The sequence below is a fragment of the Leucoraja erinacea genome, chromosome 20 (genome assembly GCF_028641065.1).
Source record: "Leucoraja erinacea ecotype New England chromosome 20, Leri_hhj_1, whole genome shotgun sequence".
NCBI classification, from domain to species: Eukaryota; Metazoa; Chordata; class Chondrichthyes; order Rajiformes; family Rajidae; genus Leucoraja; species Leucoraja erinaceus.
The window spans coordinates 11,043,421-11,068,547 of NC_073396.1; the positions used below are offsets into that span (position 1 = coordinate 11,043,421).

At 41.2% G+C, this 25,127-nt stretch overlaps 2 protein-coding genes across 5 annotated transcripts in view; one reads left to right on the forward strand and one right to left on the reverse strand.

Annotated features, from left to right (window-relative positions):
• llgl1 (LLGL scribble cell polarity complex component 1) overlaps nucleotides 1–802 on the forward strand; it is an 82,021-nt gene extending 81,219 nt beyond the window's left edge. For all 4 annotated transcript variants that reach the window (XM_055651244.1, XM_055651245.1, XM_055651242.1 and 1 more), the window contains one exon: nucleotides 272–802. In XM_055651244.1, coding sequence (XP_055507219.1) covers nucleotides 272–318 — 47 coding nt within the window. In that variant the 3' untranslated portion in view covers nucleotides 319–802. The remainder of the gene's footprint in view (nucleotides 1–271) is intronic.
• Nucleotides 803–3,806: 3,004 nt separating this feature from the next.
• Nucleotides 3,807–25,127, reverse strand: part of flii (FLII actin remodeling protein) — a 43,442-nt gene continuing 22,121 nt past the window's right edge. The window contains exons 16-30 of the mRNA XM_055651240.1: nucleotides 24,734–24,808; nucleotides 21,566–21,649; nucleotides 20,489–20,660; nucleotides 16,155–16,259; nucleotides 15,411–15,602; nucleotides 14,050–14,235; nucleotides 12,762–12,901; nucleotides 12,240–12,447; nucleotides 9,751–9,905; nucleotides 8,696–8,756; nucleotides 8,196–8,324; nucleotides 7,356–7,462; nucleotides 6,774–6,879; nucleotides 5,264–5,329; nucleotides 3,807–4,775 (exon numbers count right to left, since the gene is read on the reverse strand). Coding sequence (XP_055507215.1) covers nucleotides 4,641–4,775; nucleotides 5,264–5,329; nucleotides 6,774–6,879; nucleotides 7,356–7,462; nucleotides 8,196–8,324; nucleotides 8,696–8,756; nucleotides 9,751–9,905; nucleotides 12,240–12,447; nucleotides 12,762–12,901; nucleotides 14,050–14,235; nucleotides 15,411–15,602; nucleotides 16,155–16,259; nucleotides 20,489–20,660; nucleotides 21,566–21,649; nucleotides 24,734–24,808 — 1,921 coding nt within the window. The 3' untranslated portion in view covers nucleotides 3,807–4,640. The remainder of the gene's footprint in view (nucleotides 4,776–5,263; nucleotides 5,330–6,773; nucleotides 6,880–7,355; nucleotides 7,463–8,195; nucleotides 8,325–8,695; nucleotides 8,757–9,750; nucleotides 9,906–12,239; nucleotides 12,448–12,761; nucleotides 12,902–14,049; nucleotides 14,236–15,410; nucleotides 15,603–16,154; nucleotides 16,260–20,488; nucleotides 20,661–21,565; nucleotides 21,650–24,733; nucleotides 24,809–25,127) is intronic.

Below are 25,127 nucleotides of genomic sequence, written 5' to 3' on the forward strand. Positions count from 1 at the left end.
ACAGTGTGCATTTATGTTACACCATCAATGTAATGAATGTCCCAAACTGATTCATAGGAGCAATTGTCAAACAAGGGAAATGAGTGATTTATATTCCTCTAATTCTATACAAGCTGGTTTAGTTCTGTCACCTCAGGGAGAATTGAGTCACTGCAAATGAGTTATGTTATTTGTGTGTGTGGAAAGTAGCACATTTGTTTGAACATGTCTACTAATGTATGAAACATTTGTTCTGCGTTCATCATTTTGAATGTTTCTCTTTTGTTTTCAGGGAATGTTAGTGGAATGAGGTGGAGTTCCAGATATCTCTCAATGTGACTGGTTAGCCGTGCAGAAAAGGGAATTTTATCCACGTTGGGACCCAAACCTTGCATTGGGATCACAGACATCGATTACACGGAGGTCACAGTTTGTGCCAAAAGACACGTTTTCTTCTAAGACCTTTATTTGAATCTACACACTGCACCAGCAGCTGTCTGCTTCCCTTCACTTACCCAGCCTCTCAACACTACACAGGTAACTTTCATATGAATGAGAGCCACCTCTGATATAAAGACCAATTTTTCGATCATGTTTGACAAGAGAAGGAACAACAAAATTGAAGACAGCTGAGCATCCGTCTGTACATTCCCTTGTCCAGGAATTGCATTAAATGACGGCAATCACATTTTGCTTCCAGACTTTGAAAAGAAAATGAATTCCAAGGAAGTTTATAATAAAGCTCCTTGCAGCTTCTCTGTTTTGTACGAGGTTTCAATGAAGTGAACATAATAGGAATCCTTCGGCAGATTTTCCTGAGCATTGTTTATTGATGCGCCTGAGAAGCAGCCCAGGATGAACACTGGTCCTCTGCTGGAGAGTTGATTTAGCCTTCTGTTTGCAACATAGTCATGGATTTTGAATGGGACAGGTGTCTGAACCATTCAGTGCAATCTACACCTTTTTGAGTCAGATTAACTATGCTACATTTTAACCACTTTTTGAAATGATGTAAATTGTGTTCCTTGATATACAATGTAATTTGCCAATGCACTTGCACGTTAAATGGGCTTGAGGGTGTCCCTCACCCCGTAGCAGAATACATGCTTTCTACGATGCTGGTTTTAGATGGCAGCCAAGCAGTTTTAAGCTGTTTTTTTAATAATTCAACTGTACAGTTTTCAATAGCTATATTCCAGCAGTTTTTATGTTCAGCTTTTGTCTGAATGTGTCAAAGCTCGGGGCTCATTTCTTCACCCATATCCTGACACAAGCACACAATGTGAAAACCATCTTCCTGGGTTCTCCTATTTTTCATCTGTTGACCGCGTCGATGTGACAACCTTTTCTAAGCCTAGGGCATATAATGTGTTTATTGCTAGTTTGCTTCACGCAGGTTCTTCTGATGGATAAAGAAATCTAGAAATGTCCTCAAGGGTTTGAAAGTCTTAAATCATGAATGATCAGTTCTGCTATTGTTCAATGTCATTCCCCTGGTGATCATGTCCAGCAGTGCGGCGTGCTTCCACCAGCATTACTTGGGTGTACATCTGCCACACCTCGTATAGAATGGTACAGCACTGGTGCGAGTCTGTTTTTAACTTTACTGACAGTCGAGCAGAATGGTACAGTTTATTTGTAAATATGCCTCCTTTATTGTTGAAGGATTTTGGGTTTTTTGCAATTTCTACAGGGCTCTTCACAGGATTGTTCCCTTTCTGACGTGGGAAGTGGTTGGTACCTGCCTCCTCTGTCTGTATTTGTCATTATTGGACATTGGTATTGACACCGCAGACACTGTGAAATTTCCAGTATTTTTTTAAAGATTTTGTGCTGTTTACAATACCACTTTCTAGTAGAATGTGCGCTGTTGAACAAAAGCTCATTACATTATCTAATGGATTTTGCTTTTAACGGTAATAAAGCATTTAGCGTCTCCTGAATTTAACTCACTGGTCCTAACTTTTTCCTAGAATAAATGTTATGGAGAGGGGGGTGAAATTAGTCTTGCAGCACAGAACCTGTCCCTTTAGCCTACCCATTATATGCTGACCATCACACACACACCTACAAGCACCTGCTCCATATCCTACCACACTGCTATTCAGATGTCTGATAATATTTGGTGAACCGTAACATCCACCTTCAGTTGACTTTCCAGCAGGTGCATAGACGTGTGAATATTTCAATACCTGGGTCCTTACATAATGCAAAGCAAGGTACAACCAACATTTAGCCATGGGCTGATAAAGGGCAGGTTAAAGACTCAGTTGTGATGAAGGGTCTTTGACCTGAAATATTACCTCAGTTTCTCTTTTCAGAAGCTACCTGACCTGCTTAGTGCTTCCAGAATTGTGTTTTATTTCAGATTTGAGCATTTGTAGTTTTTTCACTTTTTATGTGTAAGTAACATTTATCCATTGAATAAATTTGTTTTGTGTTTAGTTTTCACTGTTAATGCAATTAAGGTTAAGTCTGCCATCAGCAGTAGCCAGGGATTTTCAGGTGAAGCCTTGAAGAGCAGCTGAAGCATTGGTATTCTCTTGATTCTCCCACACCTCATCTCCAATCGCCGACACAAAGGTGCAGTCTGTAATACTATCCATGTGCCTGGATAAATGCACCTGTAGGAAGCTTGAAACCATCCATTTAAAAATAAACTACTTATTGGTTTTGCACCAATTACCCTCAGCATTAATTCCCTTCCACCACTATACTATATCTAAAGTCTGTGCCATCTTAGTAGTGCAGTGCATCAACTAGTCTCAGCAGAAATACTTCCTGTGTATTTCCTCCCCCAAATCTCCATGGTAGATGGAGATCTCTATCGCTTGCATCTTCTACCATCCTGATTTGGAATGTTTTGAGCTAGTTCATTCACTTGTGTAACTGCTGAATGGAAGTGACTGGTTGCACGGTGATGATAGGACTGGGCAGCTGCCAAGGCCCTATCCTTGCAATGCCACCAGGAGGTGGAATATCCTCAGGGCCTTTATAACAGCTGAACAGCAGGAAACCACTTGAGCAATAAACGGCAGCAAAGCCTGATGCTAGGTATCCTTTTTAAGGCATGTTAGTTTTACAAACCGCTTTCTCCCAGGTAATTGATGTGGAAACCATAATTAGGGTTCTTGGCTTCTGTGTCCTGTTAGTGGGCAATGGAGGTAAGGCCACTCCTGTGGACAAAACCATGGGCATGGCTGAGTGCTGTCACCAAGGATTAACAACTGCTGTGAAGCAAAGGCTGGTAATCCCACTGCCCTGATGGGAGTTTGGGAAGCTTTGCAAATCATCTGACGTTATTGTGAATTTTTGTCACTGAAAAAATGACAATCTAGTTAAAACACCCAAGTACCTTCCTGAATTATAATGCCCCTGTCACCTTGCAGGAAGGGTCTCTACCCAAAACATCACATGTTCCTTTTCTCCAGAGATGCTGTCTGGCCCGCTGAGTTATTCCAGCATTTTGTGTCTATGGTGGGTTGATTTTAGAGTTGGCTTAAAGTCATGAGCCCAGATGGGCTGATTGTAATTAATGCTCCTGGCAACTGCACCATCTATGTTACTGAAGACTCAGAGGTCCCATATCCTTTCTACAATCTCACACCCTATTTTTGTGCTGTAATCTGTTTATTCCCGATAGAGGCTTCTAGTGATTTCTAATGTCCTGGCTGATAATGACATTGCCTGGCTAATCACAATGTCCTTATCTTACCTGGAGCAGCATGATCCAAGTACTTTTCTTCACAGCTCCTTTGGAACATTGTATTCATCGCGTAATACTTAACTGATAGAGAGTGAACAGAAGTATTCTGTCATGACAGCCATTGGAAACCAAATGCCAGAGATTTATTGCTCATCTTCATAGGAATTAAATATTTTTTACATGTCTTTAACAAAATTGCTTTATCACACCAGCCTATTTTTGTGATTTACCCATTTTCAGTGTAAAGGTTCTAAATGCCCAACTCTCACTATTTACTATCACAGTGCATTTCCATAGTTTTGTAACCAGATTAAAAAAAACAGTATGTAACACTTGCGGTTATGTGCTTTGGTTAATATAAATTGCACAATCAAATTTTAAAATCACTTTCTGAAATTCATTTCTGTGAAGTTGTAGACTATCAGGCATTTGAAGTTAAATAATGTTTTAATTTTGGCACTAACTTTCCTCCCTACAGTGTCATTTAAGCTTGTCTTGGTGCTTTCGTGCATGTTTGGCCAGCAGGGATTTTGGAACCAATTTCCATGTTTGAATCCATGCATTATCACATTCAAAGTATTTCAACTAATGTATTATCACCTTTCTTGCATTCTTACACTTTGTTGTGCAACCTGGCACAGAGGAATATTGGCCTTTCATACTGAGCATCAGGACTGCACATTAGTGTAGAAAGTTTTAAATTAGGAAATACACCAGTTCTATTCCTGATCCAGCAGTCTTCATCCTATTGTTGACCAAAAAAAACTATACTACCTCAGTTATAACTAACAGCAGGCTGATCAAGTCTTCAGTGCAGTAACCAGGAAGCTGAATGGAAAATAATTTGCTTTTAAGCAGAGCAAATTTTGCTTTCAAAAAGCTGCTTTAGAAACAGATCTTTGAGGGTGGGCTCCTCTATTTCTGCATAAAGGAAGGGGAAAAGGTGACTAAGTGCTTAAGCAAGTGTTTGTTTGAATGCGCCCCAGGCATGATAGCAGCGTGTAAAGTGATGCGGTTCATTCCCTTTCCGGACCAGCCGTAATTTGCGTGGGTGTTCGCTGTCTTTGGCTCTCATGTGTTGGATATACACCTGTGAAGGAGAAATTGGTCAATACAAATCTGATCAAGTTTTCTGTATCTCTAAACAAGATTAACATTTTGGGTCTAAACTACCCTATTGAAATGGTCAAACGGTCTGGGAGTAGATTTATATCAGTTACCCTGGTTGGAGCCTGACTATAACTGTTGAGCAATTATTGTTCATATCTTTTTTATCAGTAAACATTTTGATTAGTAAGTTGGGTGAGAAGAACTCCACAGGTTAGCAAAGTGTCGCTGTAGGGGTAATCTGAATGGGGTACATGGACTGAACATACAAAATGTTGTTCAATTTCACAACTTGACTCCAGAGCTGATTCCTTGGGCCAGTTTATAGAGGGAATATTGAGCTACTGGAACAGAGTGCAACTTTGTACAGCAGACTGCACCTTACTGGATTTCTTCAGGGGTGAGCTAGACTAGTTTATTTAAACATCACATCAGAACATCATCATCACAGTCTGTAAATATGACATTTACCTGGCAAGCCTTGAGGCTCAGTTTGATCTCCACTTGACTGGTCTGTGTTCCTACCCACATGTAAACCTGTAAATATAGATCACAGCAGTGGGATGATTCTCATAACCTTTATAACTATGGGAGGGTACATAACTAAGTCACATTGTGTCAGTATTCCCTGTTCAACACCAGTATCACTAAACATGAACATAGATCACACATTTACACCTCCCCCAAACACCATATCTTGGGGAAGTGTAGATCAGTGCAGGTCCACCATCGATGGTCTGGCACCTCCTTTAATCCGGAAGTGAAAATTACAAAAGCGCACTTAAAATCCCCCCCAAAAATGTGATGCCTCGGCTTGGTAAAGTGGCCCATCTCGACCTCAGCAGGACGTCCCTAGCTAATCATTGGGTCAAATTTACCCCGTGTGGCTGGGATTCTGTAATGCTGGTCCAAATGGAGCCAGCAGTTCTGTTCCTGTCGCTGACTTCTGCAGCCAGACTTCCAATCAGTGGGTTGAACTTGATCCCTGTAGCCAAAGCCGACCTGTGAGGCTGGTAACTCAGTCCTCCGGCAGCCTAGGTGGACTGTTCTGGTACCTTTAGACTCCTCTTGGAGGTTGTGACCGCTCTTGGTCTGGCAAAATGGATAATTGGGCAAGGCTCTGGAACCAAGATTGGAAACATTTGGTGGTGGTGGTTCTGTATACGATCTCCATAAATTACTACTCACCACATGTAGGGATCAAAATATTGGTTACATGCAGGTTCCTTTGGTCTCCTAATCTGAGGAAAGATATTCATAGAAACATTGCTATAGAGGGAGTACAGAGAAGGGTCACCAGACTGATTCCTGGGATGTCAGGACTTTCATATGAACAAAGAGTGGATTGACTCTGCCTGTACTCGCTAGAATTTAGAAGATTGAGGGGGGATCTTATAGAAACGTACAACATTTTTAAGGGATTGGACAGGCTAGATGCAGGAAGATTGTTCCCGATGTTGGGGAAGTCAAGGATAAGGGGGAAATCTTTTAGGACCGAGATGAGAAAAATATTTTTCACACAGAGTGGTGAATCTCTGGAATTCTCTGCCACAGAAAGTAGTTGAGGCCAGTTCATTGGCTATATTTAAGAGGGAGTTAGATGTGGCCCTTGTTGCTAAAGGAATCGGGATATGGCGAGAAGGCAGGTACAGGATACTGAGTTGGATGATCAGCCATGACCATATTGAATGGCGATGCAGGCTCGAAGGGCCGAATGGCCTACTCCTGCACCTATTTTCTATGTTAAGGGAGCCATTACAACCACAAAGATTCATACAGTTGGTTTACAGTTGTGTGCCAACAATTGCACATTGTTTGGTGAGTTATGACTGATGGTTTTAGAAAGCACTTATTCCATCTTCATGATCATTAGGACTAACTCAAAGTCACCTTGTGGGAGACTGCAAATTCAACTCAACATTTCCAAGGCTTGTTGCTTAGTTTGATTACTATCTGCCTTTCTCATTCAGCCAGCACTAACCTGTTGTCCATTGTCAAGTAACATGATGTCATCATCTGCAAGGTCATCTTGACAGAAATCAGAACATTTTTCCGATACAGAGAAATAACCCTTTTCATTGGAGCACCTTAAAAGGAAGGATATAAAGCAATAAATAGCACATCCAATTCACAAACACTGAAAGCAGATTCTCAGAGATGTTGGAACATCAGACGGAGGCCATGTTAACTAAGCCAGCTTTATACAGGAGCAATCTGTTACCTAAGCCAGCTTCAAACAGCAGCAATCTGTTCTACCCCATCGTGCAACTTCAGCAGTGATTTTGTTTCACTCTGTATCCAATTTTATTTTCAAATCAGCTAATGCATTTACCTCATTATCTTTTCAGACATTGAATTCCAGATCATGGCAATAAATTCATTAATAACACCAACTGCATTTAACATTAAAACCTCATATTAAGCTCGGAGTCCAGCTGACTTGGCAAAGGATAAAGTTATACCCAATTTCTTGAGTACACTGCACCTGCCTGTTGCATCACTGGGTTCTCTCAGGACTGCTACAGTAAAAGTGTTGGTGAAAACAAGACCTCGGCTCCCATACCTAAAAAGCCTGGAGTGTTTCATATAATCTGCATCTTCGTCATATTGCTTTTCTCCACCTATTCCAACCCAGAAGAAATTCTCTGGCTCCTCTCCTTCATTGATTACCTAAAATAAAACAGATAAGAATTTAAAGCTAGAGGAACTCAGGGGGTCAAAGTAGCATCTGTGGAATTTAAATGGCAAGGTCCATGCTTGTTAATACACCCACTGCATTGACTGCCTTGGCAGCATCAGAACACGAGAATGAACTCAGAAAAATCATGCAGATGTGAAACGGGCATGGCCATCTAAATCCATCTTTCCTTGTTTAGGGGATCACACAATTATAAAATGTATCCCAAACATGATGCAAAATAGAGTGGATTTTCAGTTTTTGTTAAATTATATGTCTATCATTCAGGTTATTCATCATTGCCAAATAGCAAACTCTCCTAAGGCATCAAGAGAGAGCTAGACAGGGCTCTTAATGATAGCGGAGTCAGGGGAGAAGGCAGGAACAGGGTACTGATTGGGGATGATCACCCATGATCACATTGAATGGCGGTGGTGGCTCGAAGGGCCAAATGGCCTACTCCTTGCACCTATTGTCTATCAGACAAGGATTATGACTAGGAAAATATTAAAGGTAGCTTTGTCAGCCACCCAGCTTCAGGAGAGCCGCAAGATGGACGCATTGCACACACCAACCAACCTTCCACCAACACAATTAAAAGCGATGGGAGGCGATTGCTTTTTGGTTCCAGCTTCAATACACAGCAACTTTAACAATGCCACAATCAAAAGTATTTTTTCAAATAGGAAACAGAGAGCAAAGTGATCATTTTGGAGAATCAGTCACCTGTTTGCTGTACGTCTCATCAAACATATTATTCATGATATCTTCAGCAAGTTTGGCTTCATCCGGGTCTGCTGCACGTCCAACCCAGGTGTAAACAATACCTTGGTTATCAATACTCTCAAAGGGAACCTGAGAAAATCACACAGATATTAATTTGTACAGGTGAATTCTTCACTACTGATACTTGAAAATAAGTTACTATTCACATGGTCTGTGAGGTGATCAGGAGCAAGTACTCGGACAGATTTTCACACACCCTGGAGAAGGATGACAAACTAGAGACAGCTCACTCAGTGCAGCCCAGGATTGTACACGCTTCAGCTGCGTGACCAACACTAAATAGAGGAACAAGGCTGCTTATGATTTGTACCCTCATGTGATATAATATTATTCAATAAGGCGGCAGGACACTTACACATTGCCTGCTTGTATGCAGGACACAAGGGAGTGGGCTCAATTGAAGGTTACAATTACATTTAGCAACAATTTTCAAACATTACCTTAAGGATGTAACAGAACTCCGAGTTCAACATACTAGAATCTGTGCTGATCTGGATACACCTAGAAACAACAAATATATATTAATTAGAACAAAATAGGTTTCTCCCATACCCATTTCACATAATTACTATTAAAGTCAAGAGGGTTGGTGAACCAGAACTACTGGTGATCATTTCAAGGATGCAACAAATGAGCTCAACGTGGAATCTAGAAGAAAACCATGCAATAATCGCAGCATTCGGAATGTGACGTGCAAGAGAGGAGCTAGATTAGCACATAATGGAGAGAGGGCAAAAGAACAGACTGCAGGGTGTGATGGAGAGGGCTGGACAAAGCACCAGCAGAGCATAAACACCAACATGGAGCTGCTGGGTGAATGATCTGCTTCTATAGTTTAATTATTTTGTAAAGATACACCACTGGTCCCAAGCTTGCGTTACTGTCAATCAGAAGATCAATGATGCAATCCACCATAGGATCAGAAGGCTTTGTGTCAGAAAGCAGAGAGAAACAAGTGAAAGAGGGAGAGAAAAAAAATATATAAGGGAGCAGCTACATGGGAACACTATCATCTGCATCCGCTTCAAAGACACACATAAAGAGAGAGCTAGTATTGCTTCAAGAGAGTTAGATTTAGCTCTTAGGGCTTAGGGAATCCAGGGATATGGGGGGGAAAAAGCCAGAACGGGGTACTGATTTTGGATGATCAGCCATGATTACATTGAATGGCGGTGCTGGCTAGAAGGGCCGAATAGTCTACTCGTGCACCTATTGTCGATCATCATGTTAATTCCATGATGATAGTTCACCACACCATGTCAGTATAACCAGTATCCAGCGACAACGTTTAAGAGGGAGTTAGATGTGGCCCTTGTGGCTAAGGGGATCAGGGGGTAAACGGGATAAGATGATCAGCCATGATCATTGGAACGAGGGCCGAATGTGCACCTAATTTCTATGTTTCTAACCCCCCCCCCCCCCCCCCCCCTTCTTCCTAGCAGAGTTGGTTCATGTTGCGAGAAGGAAGTGGGGGAAAGGGACAAACAAGTCTAACCTGGAGCAGAGGGCACTACCGTTTGTGCGAATGTGATAGAGGCTGGGCTGTAGGCCATTCTCTGGCGTCTTCTTTTTTCCTTTGTGAATAATGAATTTCCTTTTGAAGTGAGATAGAAACTTCAGGTTCTCTTGCTGTTGGGTCATCCGCACCACCTGACACAAAAAACACAGAAATCCTTTGTGCAAACTTTATCTAATTCTATATTCTGATTCCTATTGCCCCGCTAAATTAGTTTAACCCTGTCCCAACAGTAAAAAAAACCTGCCTCATGTTCCTGAGATGCAGCCAATGCTGCACAAATCTAAAGTCCTCCATTCTAAACCATCCCTTTACTCACACAGTCATCTACACTACACTATATCTACACTATACGAGTCTGAAGAAGGGTCTTGACCCGAAACGTCACCCACACCTTCTCTCCGGAGATGCTGCCCATTCAGAACTGCACTGAACAATAAATGAACTACTATTTTAAAAATCTTTGGCGATCTAAGGGAAAAGAAAACAATAGTTAGATTTAAAACTGGAACGAGATAAAGTAGTTACTGAAAATTAATCTCAGCTGTAGGAGATCTGACGCACTTCATGAATTCCTCAGCAGCAACCTAGGCCCAACTATTTTGAGACCGTTCCATAGAAACCTAGCATCAGTCTTGGCTGAAGAGGGAACAATGTTCTGCATCAGTCAAAATTCTTTGGGTGTTGAAGCAACCTCTACCCGCATACGGCGATAGAATACGACATTCTGTTTATACTTTAGGAGGCTTATAACATTTACTATGAACAATTACTCATGAAGGTTGAACTACCTTCTATGATAGAACCTCTCCCCCAAACACCTCAGAATCACCATTTGTCAGAAATTCAACTTGGTCAATCACATAAATTCTATAGCTAATAAGACCATAAGACATGGGAGTAAAGTTAGGCCATTCAGCCCATTGAGTCTACTCCGCCATTCTATCATGGCCGATATATTTTTCCCTCTCAACCCCATTCTCCCCGTAACCTTTGACGTCCTTCCTAATCAAGAACCTATCGATCTCTGCCTTAGAAATACCCAATGTCTTGGTCTCCACAGCTGTGGTAATGAATTCCACAGATTCACCAGCCTCTAGCTAAAGAAATTCCTTCTCATCTCTGTTTTGAAGGTACGTCCTTTTATTCTGAGGCTGTGCCCTCTGGTTGTACTCTCACATTACTGGAAACATTCTTTCCATGTCCACTATCTAGGCCTTTCATTATCCAGTAGGTTTCAAAGGGATCCCCCCTTATCCTTCCAAACTCCGAGTACAGGCCCAGAGCCTATAAACACTCACCACATGTTAACCCCATCATTCCCCGGATCATTCTTGTAAACCTCCTCTGGACCATTTCCAAAGCCAGCATATCCTTCCTCAGGTTTGGGACCCAAAACTGCTGACAATATTCAAAATGCAGCCGCACCAGTGCCTAATAAAGCCTCAGCATTACACCCTTGCTTTTAATATTCTAGTCCCCCTCAAAATTAAAGCTATCATCGCATTTGCCATGCCATGCTTTTCACTTACTCATTTCGATTTCTTTGCACCTCGATTTCTAAATCCTCCCCCCATTTACAAAGTAGTCTACGCCTTTATTCCTTCTACCAAAATGCATGACCGTACACCCTGATTCCATTTACCACATCTTTACCTTCTGCAGCCTCCCTGCTTCCTCAACACTACCTGCCCCTCCACCTTTCTTCGTGTAGTCTGCAAACTTGGCCACAAGGCCATCAATTCCATCATCCAGATCATAACGAACCTGTATATTGCGTCTAGTGCCTCACTTCCTGTCTATTCAACTCCTCTCCACCACCTTCCAGGTGCAAGCCAGGAACAGGATGGAATACACTTACCTGCAATGGTGGAACCACTACAAAACTCGAGAGGTTTGGCAACATTGATGCAAAGCAGACTGTTTGTCTGAATGTCTATTCACTATCTCCATTGTCAACAAATATTCTGCTTGGATCGACACGGTAAATTCCGCAAGAAGCATTGCAGTACCTCCCATACTAGAGATTTTGATGGTCTTAAATAAAGGGATCAAGTGCTTGGGAATACTTGAAGATCCCTTGTAACCTGACACCATCTTTGTCTTTCATGGTTCAAGACCTAGCACGCATTACCCAACAGCACTGTGGGAACATTTTTAATACCATTGTTGGCAAGCGTCAGAACTTTTAAGGAAGAAAAAAAATCTAATAAGTACCAAGTTATCTCCTTGCATTTTGACTAAAGACTATATTATTATTGCACTATATTTATTATTTATTGAACTTTTTCTTTTTTTTCTCTTCCCCCATTATGTACTATGTTTACATATTCTGTTGTGTTGCAGCAAGTAAGAATTTCATTGTCCCATCCGGGACATATGACAATAAAACACTCCTGACTCTACACCTTGGCTAGCTGGTACCCGAAATACAAAATGCCTTTGTCATGTTGACACCAAGTGCTTACCTCAAGCTTGCCTGGGAAAAGGCTCTCAAATTTCTTCTGCAGGCTGAAGGTGAAAGTTAGCCATCCCATGTTGGAAGCCTGTCGGCCCTGCCAGAAGTACACCACACACTGAAAGTCTTCCTCCTGCTGCTTTTCTTCATCATGTCCATCCTCTTCCATCTTTTCTTTGTCTTTTTGATCATCGTCATACTCCACAGGAACCCAGTACCTGGATCAAACAGATGCCAAGACGACCACTGAGAATGGTACTTACAACATGTGTAACGAACGGGCAATGGGGTACAGCGAGGGCAGAGCAGGGAAGGATGTGGATATGAAACGTTGGTGGTGCGGCTGATGTCAAATAATGGAAAACAACAGATTTGGGGAATGAACTGAAGGAAAAATTGAGCAAGGTACAACACGGCAATTCAACTGGTTCAGTACAAATACCGATACCAGGGCTTTAAATACTTAGCAGTTGAACTTTTTCACACAAACACAATTGTGTCCTTATACTGTTATCTAAACTTAATTGCTTACCTGCAAAGAAAGACATAACAGTCCTGCGTGTAAAAATGACCAAAATCTTCTTCAGGGAGACGCGCAAATTTCTTTCCTTCCAGAACAAAGCCCTCCATTCCATCCAGGTCCTCGTTCCACTCCTCCATCATCTGGTCAGCCTGTCGGTCAAAGACAAAATTCAATTCACACCATTACACTGCTTGGTAACAAAGGATACACCATTTAGGGCATTAGCTAGCATGACCATTTTGCACATAGAGAGCTGTCCTGAACAACCATCTACCTCATTGAAGACTCGGACTATCTTTAATGAGATTACCTTGCATTATACGTTATTCCCTTTATGCTGTATCTCTGTACATTGTGGGTGGCTCGATTCAAATCATGTATAGACTTTGCGCTGACTGGATAGCATGCGACAAGAAGCTTTTCACTGTACCTACACGCCCGACACGTGACAATAAGGGGATATAGTGAAAACACAGTCTTTTTCCCAGGATACAGTATTGAAAAACTAGCAGGCATATGCTTAAAGTGAGAGGAGAGAGATATAACAGGGACCTCAGGGGCAACTTTTCACTCGGTCGGCAGTTCATATCTGGAATAAGGTGCCAGAGGAATATGTAATTATAACTTTTAAAAGATATCTGGACAGGTATATGGATAGAAAGGTTTAGAGAGGAATGGACCAAATGCAGGCAAAATGGCAAACCCAGAGTACCAACTGGGTGAGCAAGGACATGTTAGGCCAATGGGCCTGTTTCCATGCTGTAGAGCTCTATACCTAGAAAAGGTTAAGAGGGATATGGGCCGAACGCAGGCAAATGGAACCAGCTTAGATGGGGCACTTTGGCTGGAATGGATGAGTTGGGCTGAAGGGCCTGTTTTGGTGCTGTGTGACTCTATAACTAATTAACCCATGAACATGGAGGGTTCCATACCCCTGCCCAATCCCAGTGTTGTCTGGTTCACAGTATCTGAAAAGCTGCCGCTCTTAACCTTGTTGTTAAGTGTTCATTTCAAAGAGGATTATTCACAGATTTACAATCTGCTGTATAGGGAAATTCCTGCTCATGTCAATTCTAAAGTGCCTCCCTCTATGCTAAGACCATGACCCCCACCACCCCCCGATCTAGGTTCTCCAATTTGAAAAAAAGATAACATGGATATGAGCAAAATCATCTTCAGGGAGACTTGCGTGTCTTTCCGTATCAATATCTGTTTAGTCAAACCCATTGCCCAACCGAAACTCTACAATGCAGATCATTCTCTCATTCACAGTTGTACGTATTGGCACAGCTGGTACCTCCAAGAGTGGCATTGGTGGCTGGCGAGGCAAGAACAGGGCAGTCAGATCTGCTTTAATCTGGTCTTTCTTCTCTGCATCCTTCTTCACTTTATCGGCGAGCCCTTTCTTCTGCACAGTCTCTGCGTTTCTCGTGTAATCCACTTTCAGGACATCGTCCCAGTTACGGAACTTAGATTTAAACACCTGGTTAAAAGCACGGATTACAGTCGTAAACATAACACTTAAATCAACAGAAACACACAGAGATTTCTAACCATGCACTTTAAAAAATTTAAACACTTTAAACTTTAAATATATATCTTTGTAGCAAATGTAACTCACACATTATATAGTGCAATACAAAAAATAATTGCTACAACTAGTCAAAAAGACGAGGAACATTCATGGAGTGCGAAACTGAGAAGGTTTCGGGCTTGAGAGTTTTCATCTGAGGAACTGTTGCAGAAGACGTGTGGGGAATGGAATGAATGTGGTATTCAACTATGGAGGACAGGGATTTATGCATGAGAAATAAAGTACAAGAAGTACTGGTTTAAAATGGTAGGAAATCAGAACAAGTGCGGTGAAGATGGAGGTACTGCGAGAATGAAAGTGTTTCAGGAAGTAGGATGGGAGAAACTTTAGACAAAGGAGCTGTGGGATTCATTGAACTCAAAGTAGATATTGGGCATTGATCAAAATGGAGGAAGAGAAGTCAATGAAGTCAAAAGATGGCTCAGGTGAAGCTGTAAGCATGGTGGAAATTGTCAAAGTGATAAAATGCATTAATATAACATAAAGTACATATTCATATGGAGACATAGAAACATAGAAAATAGCAGGAGGAGGCCATTCGGCCCTTCGAGCCAGCACGCAACAGTTTCTAAAGCTTTTATTCTGAGAAACAGTATACAATCAAAGGAGAATGTATTCAATGTAAGACCATAGGGATGAAAGGGAAGAGGAAGAAGAGGCTGTGGATGGGATAACTCCTGAGCAAACTAGGTGATGGCTGTGTGAAAAAGAACAGACTGATGTGGGTTGTGTTGTTCCAGAGAGCTGACATTCAACCGCTGTGAACGAGAGGGAAAGTCAAAAGAATCGGAGATGCTGGAAATCTGAAATAAGAACACAAACGGCTGTAAACATTCAGCAGGTCAGGAAGTATCTATGGAAAGAGAAACAGAGTTGATGACCAGTGGTCTTGAACCTGCAACGTTGTCTCCGTTTCTCTTTCCACAAATGCTGCCCAACCTGATCAGCGTTTCCAGCATTTTTGTTTTAATCTGTGAGGCAAAGGTCAGTTTGGCAAACAATGTTGTAGCGCCTCCCCATGTCTTGACTGGTGTATTGCAACCCCAAGCCACACAGTTTCCTACTTGACATTCTGTTCCTTCCTGGTTGCGGATGACAATAGCATGTTTGGGGCGGTGTAACATACTACACAGCTCCTGGCCCAGCTTCAGGGCTGCGGCTCTGACCATTCGTGGGGACTTGCGCCCAATCCAGATGAAGACGTCTGACCAGCAATCCAAGATATAGACGGACTTTGTATCTAAAAGACTCTGGACCTGAAATGGAAGAAGTGAAAACACAAAGTCTTCCAGTGAATCGAGAGGAAACTTAAGACTGAAGGCCATACTTTAAATATTAAACCTCAGCCCTTCAGGAGCGTTTAAACCCACGCAGGTCATGGGGAGAACGTACAAACTCTGTACAGACAAGCACCCGTAGTCAGGATTGAACCTGGGTCTCTGGCGCTGTAAGGCAGTAGCTCTACGACACAGAGCCGCCCTTATGTGATATAGTCTTGGAATTCTGCTGCAAATTTCAATGTTTAATTTTAAAATTTTGGCATTGTTACATTTTTGCTTGCAGGTACAAAATATATTTGATTAGGTGGAAAACAGAATGACAGATCAGCCACAATCTTAATGAAAGGCAGAACAGGATCAAGGGTCTAAGAGAGCCACATCTATTCCTATATTCTTGATTTCTCCGAAAGGTAATAGCAAAAAACAGAAATTTCAAATTAATCTGGGCATTTAGGTCCAAAATAAATCATCCCTATTATTTAATACTAATCATAATTTAAAATGTATAGAAGAGAAGAATCACTATACCAGTCGCATTTCTGGAAACAGGTCAACCTTCGGCCTCACTTTATGTTCTACGGAGAGTTTGTAATTAATCTGAGGAAGTTCCAAGTATCCGAGGCCCAATCCAACCTAAGGAGGGAAAAGCAATTACTTGTTATTTTAAAATCTGTACTGGGATGCAGGGAGAAGAGGTTTAAATAAAGGGGCTGTCCCACTGCGGCGACCTAATCCGCGAGTTCAGAAGAGTTTGCCCTCGACTCATACCCGCAGCATGGTCAACACGAGGTCCTAGGAGGTCTTTATAACTCTCCTTCATGCTCGAGAGTAGTCCCCGCGTACTCGAGGCCTCGGCTAGGTCGCGGCGTATTTTTCAACATGCTGAAAAATGCCCGCGAGTAAAAAAAAGGTTGTCTTGGGGGAAAAAAAAGAAAAACAATTTATTTTTTACTTGTAGGTTTAGTCAAAGTAGGTCGTAGTAGGTCGGCATGTTATTTGTAGGTAATCGAGGGTAGTCGAAGGTAGTTAAAAGTAGTCTTAGATAGTCTTCAACATAGTCGAAGGGAGGTCGAAGGAGATCATCTTCACTCTCCACTTTTCGGTGTCCAATTTTCCCGAATCTAGTCGTAGCTAGTCTTCAACATAGTCAAAGGAGGTCTTCCACAGTTGAAGGAGGTCTTCAACATGACACTTCTTCAAACTGTCCTAAACACTTCTAAACTCATTGAGGATTAGTTTGCTCATCCATTGACAAATATAATGCCTCAATGTTGTTTCTTGTTTTTAGTTTAGTTGCTTTTTCCTCCTAGTTAATATTAATGCTTGACAAAATCATATATTTTCAGTTATTTAATGAAAAAATTATACCCATCAACTTCTGGTTTGACCACAGATGCTTGGCACAAAGATTCTCATGTTAAAGACACCTTTAAAAATATGATTGCGTTTACAAACTATATAGCAAAGAGTTTTGTCAGTGTAAAAAAAAGCCACATATTTTAAACTAGCTCTTTGGAGGGACTTTTCAAATTATTTTTTTAAAAACAAGTCACAGCCCTAAACATAATACATTCTCTGTTGGAAATCCAAAAAAAACAAATGCTAGAAATTTGAAATGAAAATAGAAAATACTGGAAGCATTCAGCAGGTCTGATGAAAGGTCCCTTCACCCAAAATGCTAACAGTTTCGCATTCCACATGTGCTGATGGAACGGCTGAATGTTTTCAGCATTTCCTGCTTTTATTTCAGAATCGTCAATGGTTTAATGAGTCACTGGGTCATCTAATTTCCAATCAAGTTACAAAGGCCTGGAAAGCTCCACTTGGAGGTTAGCTGTTGGACATGGTATTTAAAAAAATAAGTGAAACATAGAAAATACCTAGAACAGTATAGCACCAGAACGTTGGTGCCAAACATGATGCCGTTAAAATGGTCTCATCTGCCTATACACAATCTATATCATTCTATTCCCTGCACTTCCATGTGTCCTCTTAAATGTCACTATTGTATCTGCCTCCACCACCACCTCTGGCAATGCGTTCCCGGCCCCCACCACTCTGTTATTAAAAACCCTGTACATTTCTATTAAAATTTCCCCCTTATAGCTCTGCCCTCTAGTGTTGGACTGGGGAAAAGGTTCTGACTGCCCACCTTAGCCATCCCTTGCATCGTTTTATATACTTCTCTCAAGTCTCCTCTCAACCTCCAATGTTCCAGAGAAAACAATCCAGGCAAACCTCTGCAAAGTCTCCACATCCTTCCTGCAATTGGGTGACCAGAACCGCACACAATTCTATAAACTGCAGCCTGATAAAAGTCTTATAGAGCTCATCGTGACTTCCTGACTCTTATACTCAATGCTCTTAGCAATGAAGACAAGCATACCACACTATCTACTTGCCCTGCCACCTTCTGTGCACTTTGAACTTGGACCCCAAGATCTCCCTGCACATCAATACTGTTTAGGGTCTTGCCATTAACTGCATACTTTCCCCTGACATTAAACCTCCCAAAGTACAATACCTCTCAATCTTCTGGATCAGCCTACCATGAGGGACCTTATCAAAAGCCTTACTAAAATCCAGGTTTTACAACATCCACTGACCTACCTGCAACAATCTCCTTTATTACCCCAACTTGATATATATAACTCAATCAATTAGTAAGACACAACCAGCCATGTACAATGTCGTGCTGGCTATCCCTAATTAGCCCATTCTCTTCCAAATGGGAGCAAATCCTATAGCGAAGAATTCTCTCCATAACTTCCCTACCATTGACGTGAGGTTCACAGGCCTATCATTCTCTCCACTTCTTAAACAAAGCAACAACATTGGCACACTCCTGTCCTCCGGAACCTCGCCCGTGGCAAAGAAACAAAGAGTCTCGTCAAGGCTCCTGCAATTTCCTCTCTTGTCCCCCTCAATAACTTGGGATAGATCTCATTAGACCCTGGGGATTTATCCACCTTAATTCTCTTCAAGAGTCTCAGCACTAATTCTTTCTCGATCTCAAACTGCCCTTTCACATTTGATTTCTCCACCCTGATCTTGCTGTCTTCCAAGTCCTTCTCCTTGTTGAATACAGATCATTTAGTACCTCACCCACATCCTCTGACCAAGCATCCTTGAGTGATCATAACTTCTCTTGTTTTTAAAAATATGTATTAAAAAACCTTGGGATTTTTCTTCATTCAACTTGCCAATGACATTTCATGGCCCCTTTTGGTACTTCAATTCGCTAATGAAAGGAAAGCATTAGGTTTAGCTAATCTCAACCATATTAATAGTGAAGAACCCTTCTGGATAGTTCAAGATTTTGGGCCAAGACGAGATGGACAAGCTGCCAACATTCATCATCAGAAGCTGACTGATTAAAAAGAGGCACCTGGGGTGTAAGCATATTAATCCGGCTCATGCTCCGGGAGCGAAGTGTGAAAAAGTTGAGATTGTGCAATTACATCTTTCTGACAAAGAATCCGAGTCCATTGTACTGACTGCCAAGAAGCAGCTTAGCAACCGGAGGCAAACCAGCATGGGGGGAAATGCATTACATGCACCATTCTGTAAAGCTGGTCAGGGCAAACAAAATTAATGCCAAATCACGTAAACGAGCTTCCACTTGACCCCACAGAAAGGATTAGTGAGCATTAGCTGCTGCCTGATCCCAATCCTGGGTATATACCAGAACAATTAGCAGAAGCCCGCTAATCACTGAACTCGAAACCAGAAGAAATTCTAATTAACAGCTGAACATGAACACATGCAGGCACAAAAACAAACATGTAGGAACATGACGTACAATCTAGTGACAATCTAGGCTTCTGCACACAGCTGTCAGCAAACAAGTCATCCCTAAGCACTTGTTTTAAAGATGCTTAATAGCTCAACAGGATGCTTTGATTGGCTTCCTGAGTCACTCTATTCTGTAAACGGATTATTAATATAGTTAAAAAGCCTCCGCTAGACTGAGCATCTGAGCTGAGGGGGAGGGGGGGGCAGGAAGAAGAAAGGAAGAGGCGTAGACAGTGGGCTGTGGGAGAGCTGTGAAGGGGAGGAGAAAGAGAGAAAGGAGGGACTACCTAAAATTGGAGAAGTCAATGTTCATACCGCTGGGGCGTAAACTACCCAAGCAAAATATGAAGTGCTGCTCCTCCAATTTACGGTGGGCCTCACTCTGGCCATGGAGGAGGCCCAGGACAGAAAGGTCGGATGTGGGGGAAGAAATATGGAGGGAAGAAATTTGAGGAAAAGTAAAAAGCCCAGAATTGTCAAGTCAAATAAAGACAATCAATTTACAACACAACAGTCAATGTAGTAACTAATGATGAAAAAGATGGAATGTCACATCTAAAGCTGAACTGACAGAGTCTTAATTTTTGGTCCAAACTGTCAGGTTATATCATCCCCCAATCCGTCGATCACATTTGCCACGCGACAACAATCCTCTGTAAGAACTAATATCCATGCAAAGAATCTACGACATTAATAAGTTAGCCATCACACCATAATTGGCACATTTAATAGCCAGCGTCACTTATGCACTCCGCCAGGAGGTGAGATTATATGTGCAGCAAAGTGTTTATTAGATCTACCACCTCAGTTTTCTGCTTGTACAAGAAATTGATGAGAAATGAGTGTCCAATACAAAAAAGGCTCAATTCTCCGAATAAAGACAATGTGCACAGAGTACATGCATTACAGAGTACATGCATTACAGAGTACATGCATTACAGAGTACATGCATCACAGAGTACATGCATCACAGAGTACATGCATTACACAAGGAGAGTAGAACCAAGAAAGAAAAAAAAGGCTTTTCTCTATTTCTGTTGAAGATTTTAAACATTTCTTATTTTTACCTTATAAAGCTTAGGCCTCACTGGCTTGAAGTTGTCCACCACGTGACATGTAATCTGCTCAGGTTGTCCGCCCAGCACCTCCCAAAATTCTGGCACCTCCTGAGTCTGCATTAATTGTACAATCTCTGCATTTCCTTTTCTCTCGTTTTTAATTATCTTTTCAGCAAATAGCCTGAAAGTCAGGAAATTTCAATTTTAACATATTAATTAATCACGATTGAACAGTCCATATATTCAATCATAGTCCTCAAAGAAATGTCATCCTCCCGGACACACAGCAAGCAGTAAACGTTGAAACAGCCCACACAAAAATCAAACAGCCGTCTCCTTAACACAACAGTCATCAGAACTCAGATCTTATCCCAGTAATCTCATAAAGCAGTTCTTGGGATTGTGGATAACATAGTGATACCTCCCACATGATTAAAAAAGAGACTAAGGAAGTTCAAGTATGAGAAAAGAGCAAGTGCCCCATTCAATACATTTAATTCAGTTTAGTCACATGTACCAAGGTACAGTGAAACACTTTTGTTTGTGTGCTATCTAGTCTAAAAGACTTCATGAATACAATCAAGCTGTCCACAGTGCACAGATAAAGAATAAAGGGTACAATATTTAGTGCAAGATGTAACATTGAATTACAATAAAGTCAAATTAACGATAGTCCAAAGATGAGGTAGATGTGAGGACAAGACCACACTCGAGCTGATTTCTCTTCCAACCCGTCCAAGCAGCACTGTTTCTCTAATGTCCTTAATTATATATTGGACTGTTACAAATATTTATCATTAAGATTAAAAAAAAGTTTTAAAATGACTTTTCATGCATTTAATTTTACTGCCTCTAGGTCCACTGTCAGATGTACCTTTAAGTAACAGTCCAGGTTCATTTAATCTATATTTAAACTGTATTTATGTACCACTGGAAGGCATCCGACAACTTTGTAAACAAATCAGCTTCTACATTCCTTCCTTGTGGCTAATCTCCTTTACACCCTAAAACAGTCATGCTGCATCCACCACCAATGTCCTTTACTGACAAACACAAATCATAGACATTACTCCAGCTGAATTGTACCTGGCTTTGGTGCTTGCACTTAAAGTGGCCTGGGAGCCCCTCCAGATGTAAATCTCAAGTCCATGATCGAGAAGGAACACAAAACTGGGGAAGAAGAAAAGGCAAATAGATTGTTAACTTCATATTGGCCATCATTGACCAAAAATGTAGGTACTAATGGTAGACACTTGTATCACCCTCACTGACTTCTTGTTCAGGGTTCAGTGATGAGCTATCATCAGCATATCTTCAGTATAAACCAGCATGTGCAGTCTCTTCCTACACCACCTATTAAAGGACTATTTTTTCATGTATGCAGCTTTAAATGGCCCAACTAACTGTTCTGCAAAACTAGCAAAGACAAAAATCATAAAATCCAAGTATGGTAGAGTACATTTAGTCCATCCTGATTCTCCACGACAGAACCTCACTAGTTTCAAAGACTAACTGTCCCCCTAGTCCCTTCTTCTGTAGCCTTTCAGATTTGTTCACACCACATATTTATTCAGATCCTTCAAAGACCCACACCCCTCATCATTTCATATGCTATCAAATCTCCCTCATCCTTCTCCAAGTAAAATAATCCCCTTCTTTTTAATCTATTCCGTGTAACTGAGGTCCTCTAACCCAGGGCCCACCTTGTAAAAAAAACACAGAAAGTGCTGGAGTAACTCAGCAGGTCAGGCAACATCTCTGAAGAACATGGATAGGTGATGTTTCGTGTTGGGACCATTCTTCAGTTTGAAAGTACTGAAGAAGGGTATTCCAGCACTGTGTGACTTTTTTTGTCAACCAGCATCTGCAGTTCCTTGTGCAAACCTTCTCATAAATCCTTTCTGGACCCTCTCTAATACCTTCACATCAATGGGAAGATATTTGGTAGATGAAGTTTACTGCAAAGTGTGGTTCCCACAATAAGATGATCAGAACTGAACGCAGTGATCCAGCTGAGGTTGGACCAGGGTTTTATTGAGGTTCAGCATCATTCACTCTTTTTATGATCTATACCACAATTGAGAAAAACAAAAATTGCTTATCAAGACATACACAAATTCTTGACCTATCTTGCTAATTGCAGCAACATGAACACAAACCTTCCAGGTCCCTGTACTCTTGCACTATGTTTAAAATAGGTCTTATATTCTATACTGCATCACTTTATTCCTCCTATCAAATGCATTAGAGCACATTATATGCCACATTTGCACATTCCACCAGCCTGTTTATATTCCATTGCAATGTCTCAATTTCCTCTTAGAAGGCATCGGCAACAGTCTGTCTGTCCTTTTCTTCTTCTTTTTGTTATTTTTAGTATGCGTTAAAAGTATGTTTTCATGTTCCTTGGTTTGTGTTATGTGGGGGGTGGGGGGGGAAGTTGGGGGAAACTTTTGTTCAATCTCTTACCTCGACGGAGATGCGATTTTTTTTCCGTATCGTATCTCCGTCCCCACTGCGGCCTAACATCGTGGAGTTGGCCGCCGACCCGACGCTCCAAGCCGCGGAGTCTGCGGGACTTTGACATCGCGGAGCATGCAATCCCTTTGCTGGGGATCGAAGCTCCAACAGCGGGGTCTGTGGACTTTAACATCGTGAAGCCCGCGGTCTCTGGTAAGAAGAGGCCGACTATCCATGCCGCATAGTGAGTTTCAGCCGCCCTGACGCAGGAATTTCGATCATCCCGGCGGGGGCTTCGATCATCGGCTGCGGGCACTCGCCCCGACTGGGGATGTTTGACTTCCCCCCGCGGGAGAACAAAGGGGAAGAAGATTGAACTTCCCCATACCGTTTGGGGAGTCTGCACCCCCGGGCATGAACATCGAATTCTCCCAATTTTGTTAGTCCTTGCTGTCTCCTCCCCTTCCTCAGCTCCCCTGCTGTCTCCTCCCACCCTCCAGCCTTCTGGCTACTCTCCTTTTCCCACTTGTCCCCACCTACCCCCACCCCCCAGTCTGAACCCCCCCCCTCGAAGAAGGGTTTCGGCCCGAAACGTTGCCTATTTCCTTCGCTCCATAGATGCTGCTGCACCCGCTGAGTTTTCCAACTTTTCTGTGTAACCTTCGATTCTCCAGCATCTGCAGTTCCCTCTTAAACACAGAAGATTGAACTTTATTGGTTTCCATCACAGTGACGAATCCACTAAGATGGATGTTTATGTTAATTTTTATGTGGTTGTGTGTCTTGTTGCTTTTCACTTGGCTGTATGGTAACTCAAATTTCATTGTACCTTAATTGGTACACGTGACAATAAACTGACCTTGACAAAGCAAGAAATAATTTACTTCCAAGAAATATACAAAAACTGTGTATGGAAAGACAGGGTGGGTATAATTTGAGAGGGGAACATAATTTAAAAAAAACTCAATGTCAGAACGTAAAAGTATGTGCATAGCAATCTGTGGTGTGAATTTGTGGAATGGTCTGGAACAGGAGATAAAACTTAGCACAAGCATAATTCAGTTTAAAAAGATGTACAAAAACACTTGTTTAAAAGGATATTGGGATGAGGATAGGTGATTGTGAGTGGGATATTTGTTATACTGATTGTATTGGGAAGGGTGATTATAGGGTGATGGGTTGTATATATGACTAAGATACTATATAGTATATGAGGGTTTTTTCTTTTTTGTATGGCTTTGTAAATATTTGATTAGTGTATAAATGTAAATAATTTGGTGTACATATAGCTGCTGGTGTACATATGGTGTACATATAGCTGCTAAATTTGTATAAGATAATTACAAGCAGTTGAAATAGGGGTGGGAATTAATAAGCTTTGGCTTCTTCCTGCTCCTTTTCGGACATGTACGATTTCATTTATTTATAGATATTGTTTATGACATTTTATAAATATTCTTGTTTTGTTTTTTGTATGCTGTTTCACACTTGCTTTTTATTCTTTTATTCTGTTCGAAATAGATAAATAATAATAATAATAATATTTGACCTTGAAGTTCACAATACTGCCATATTTTGGCTCATCCCCAAATTTTGAAATTGTAGTTTGCACTCCCAACTTATTCTGAATTTAGGAGAACAACAGAATTTATTGATTGTTGCTATAGGGGACAATCGGGCATGGTTAATTGAGAATAATACAAGTAGAATTTATCATTTTTAGAGCCCAGTAAGCACAAATAAATAAAATAACTTTTGCCAAGTCACTAAATTAAACTGCATTTAACAGCTTACCGAGGATCCAAACTTGACGCTTTAAGTGGAACAGGCTCCAATTTTACATTCTTCTTACCATAGATGCGAAATAACCTGTAGAAGGGTCAAAAATATAGTTAATAAAAGACAAAAGAAAAATCGTTCCTGGGTCGGAAACCACAATTTCTAAAATATAACGATTTTGTCTTTTGTCAATAAAACGGTGAGTCAATAAATTGCAATACTCAAAATTCAGTGATGTCTTTAGCCAATAAAGTTCCTGCTCTGAGCAAAGTATCAAGTTAGACTAGGAATGGTTTTCAAACAAACCTTAGCAAATAAAATTATTTTTAGAGACAAAAATCAGTTCAATTGATAAATTACATGTTTTTATGCTTACATTTTTTAAAACCTTAGACATTACAAAATACAG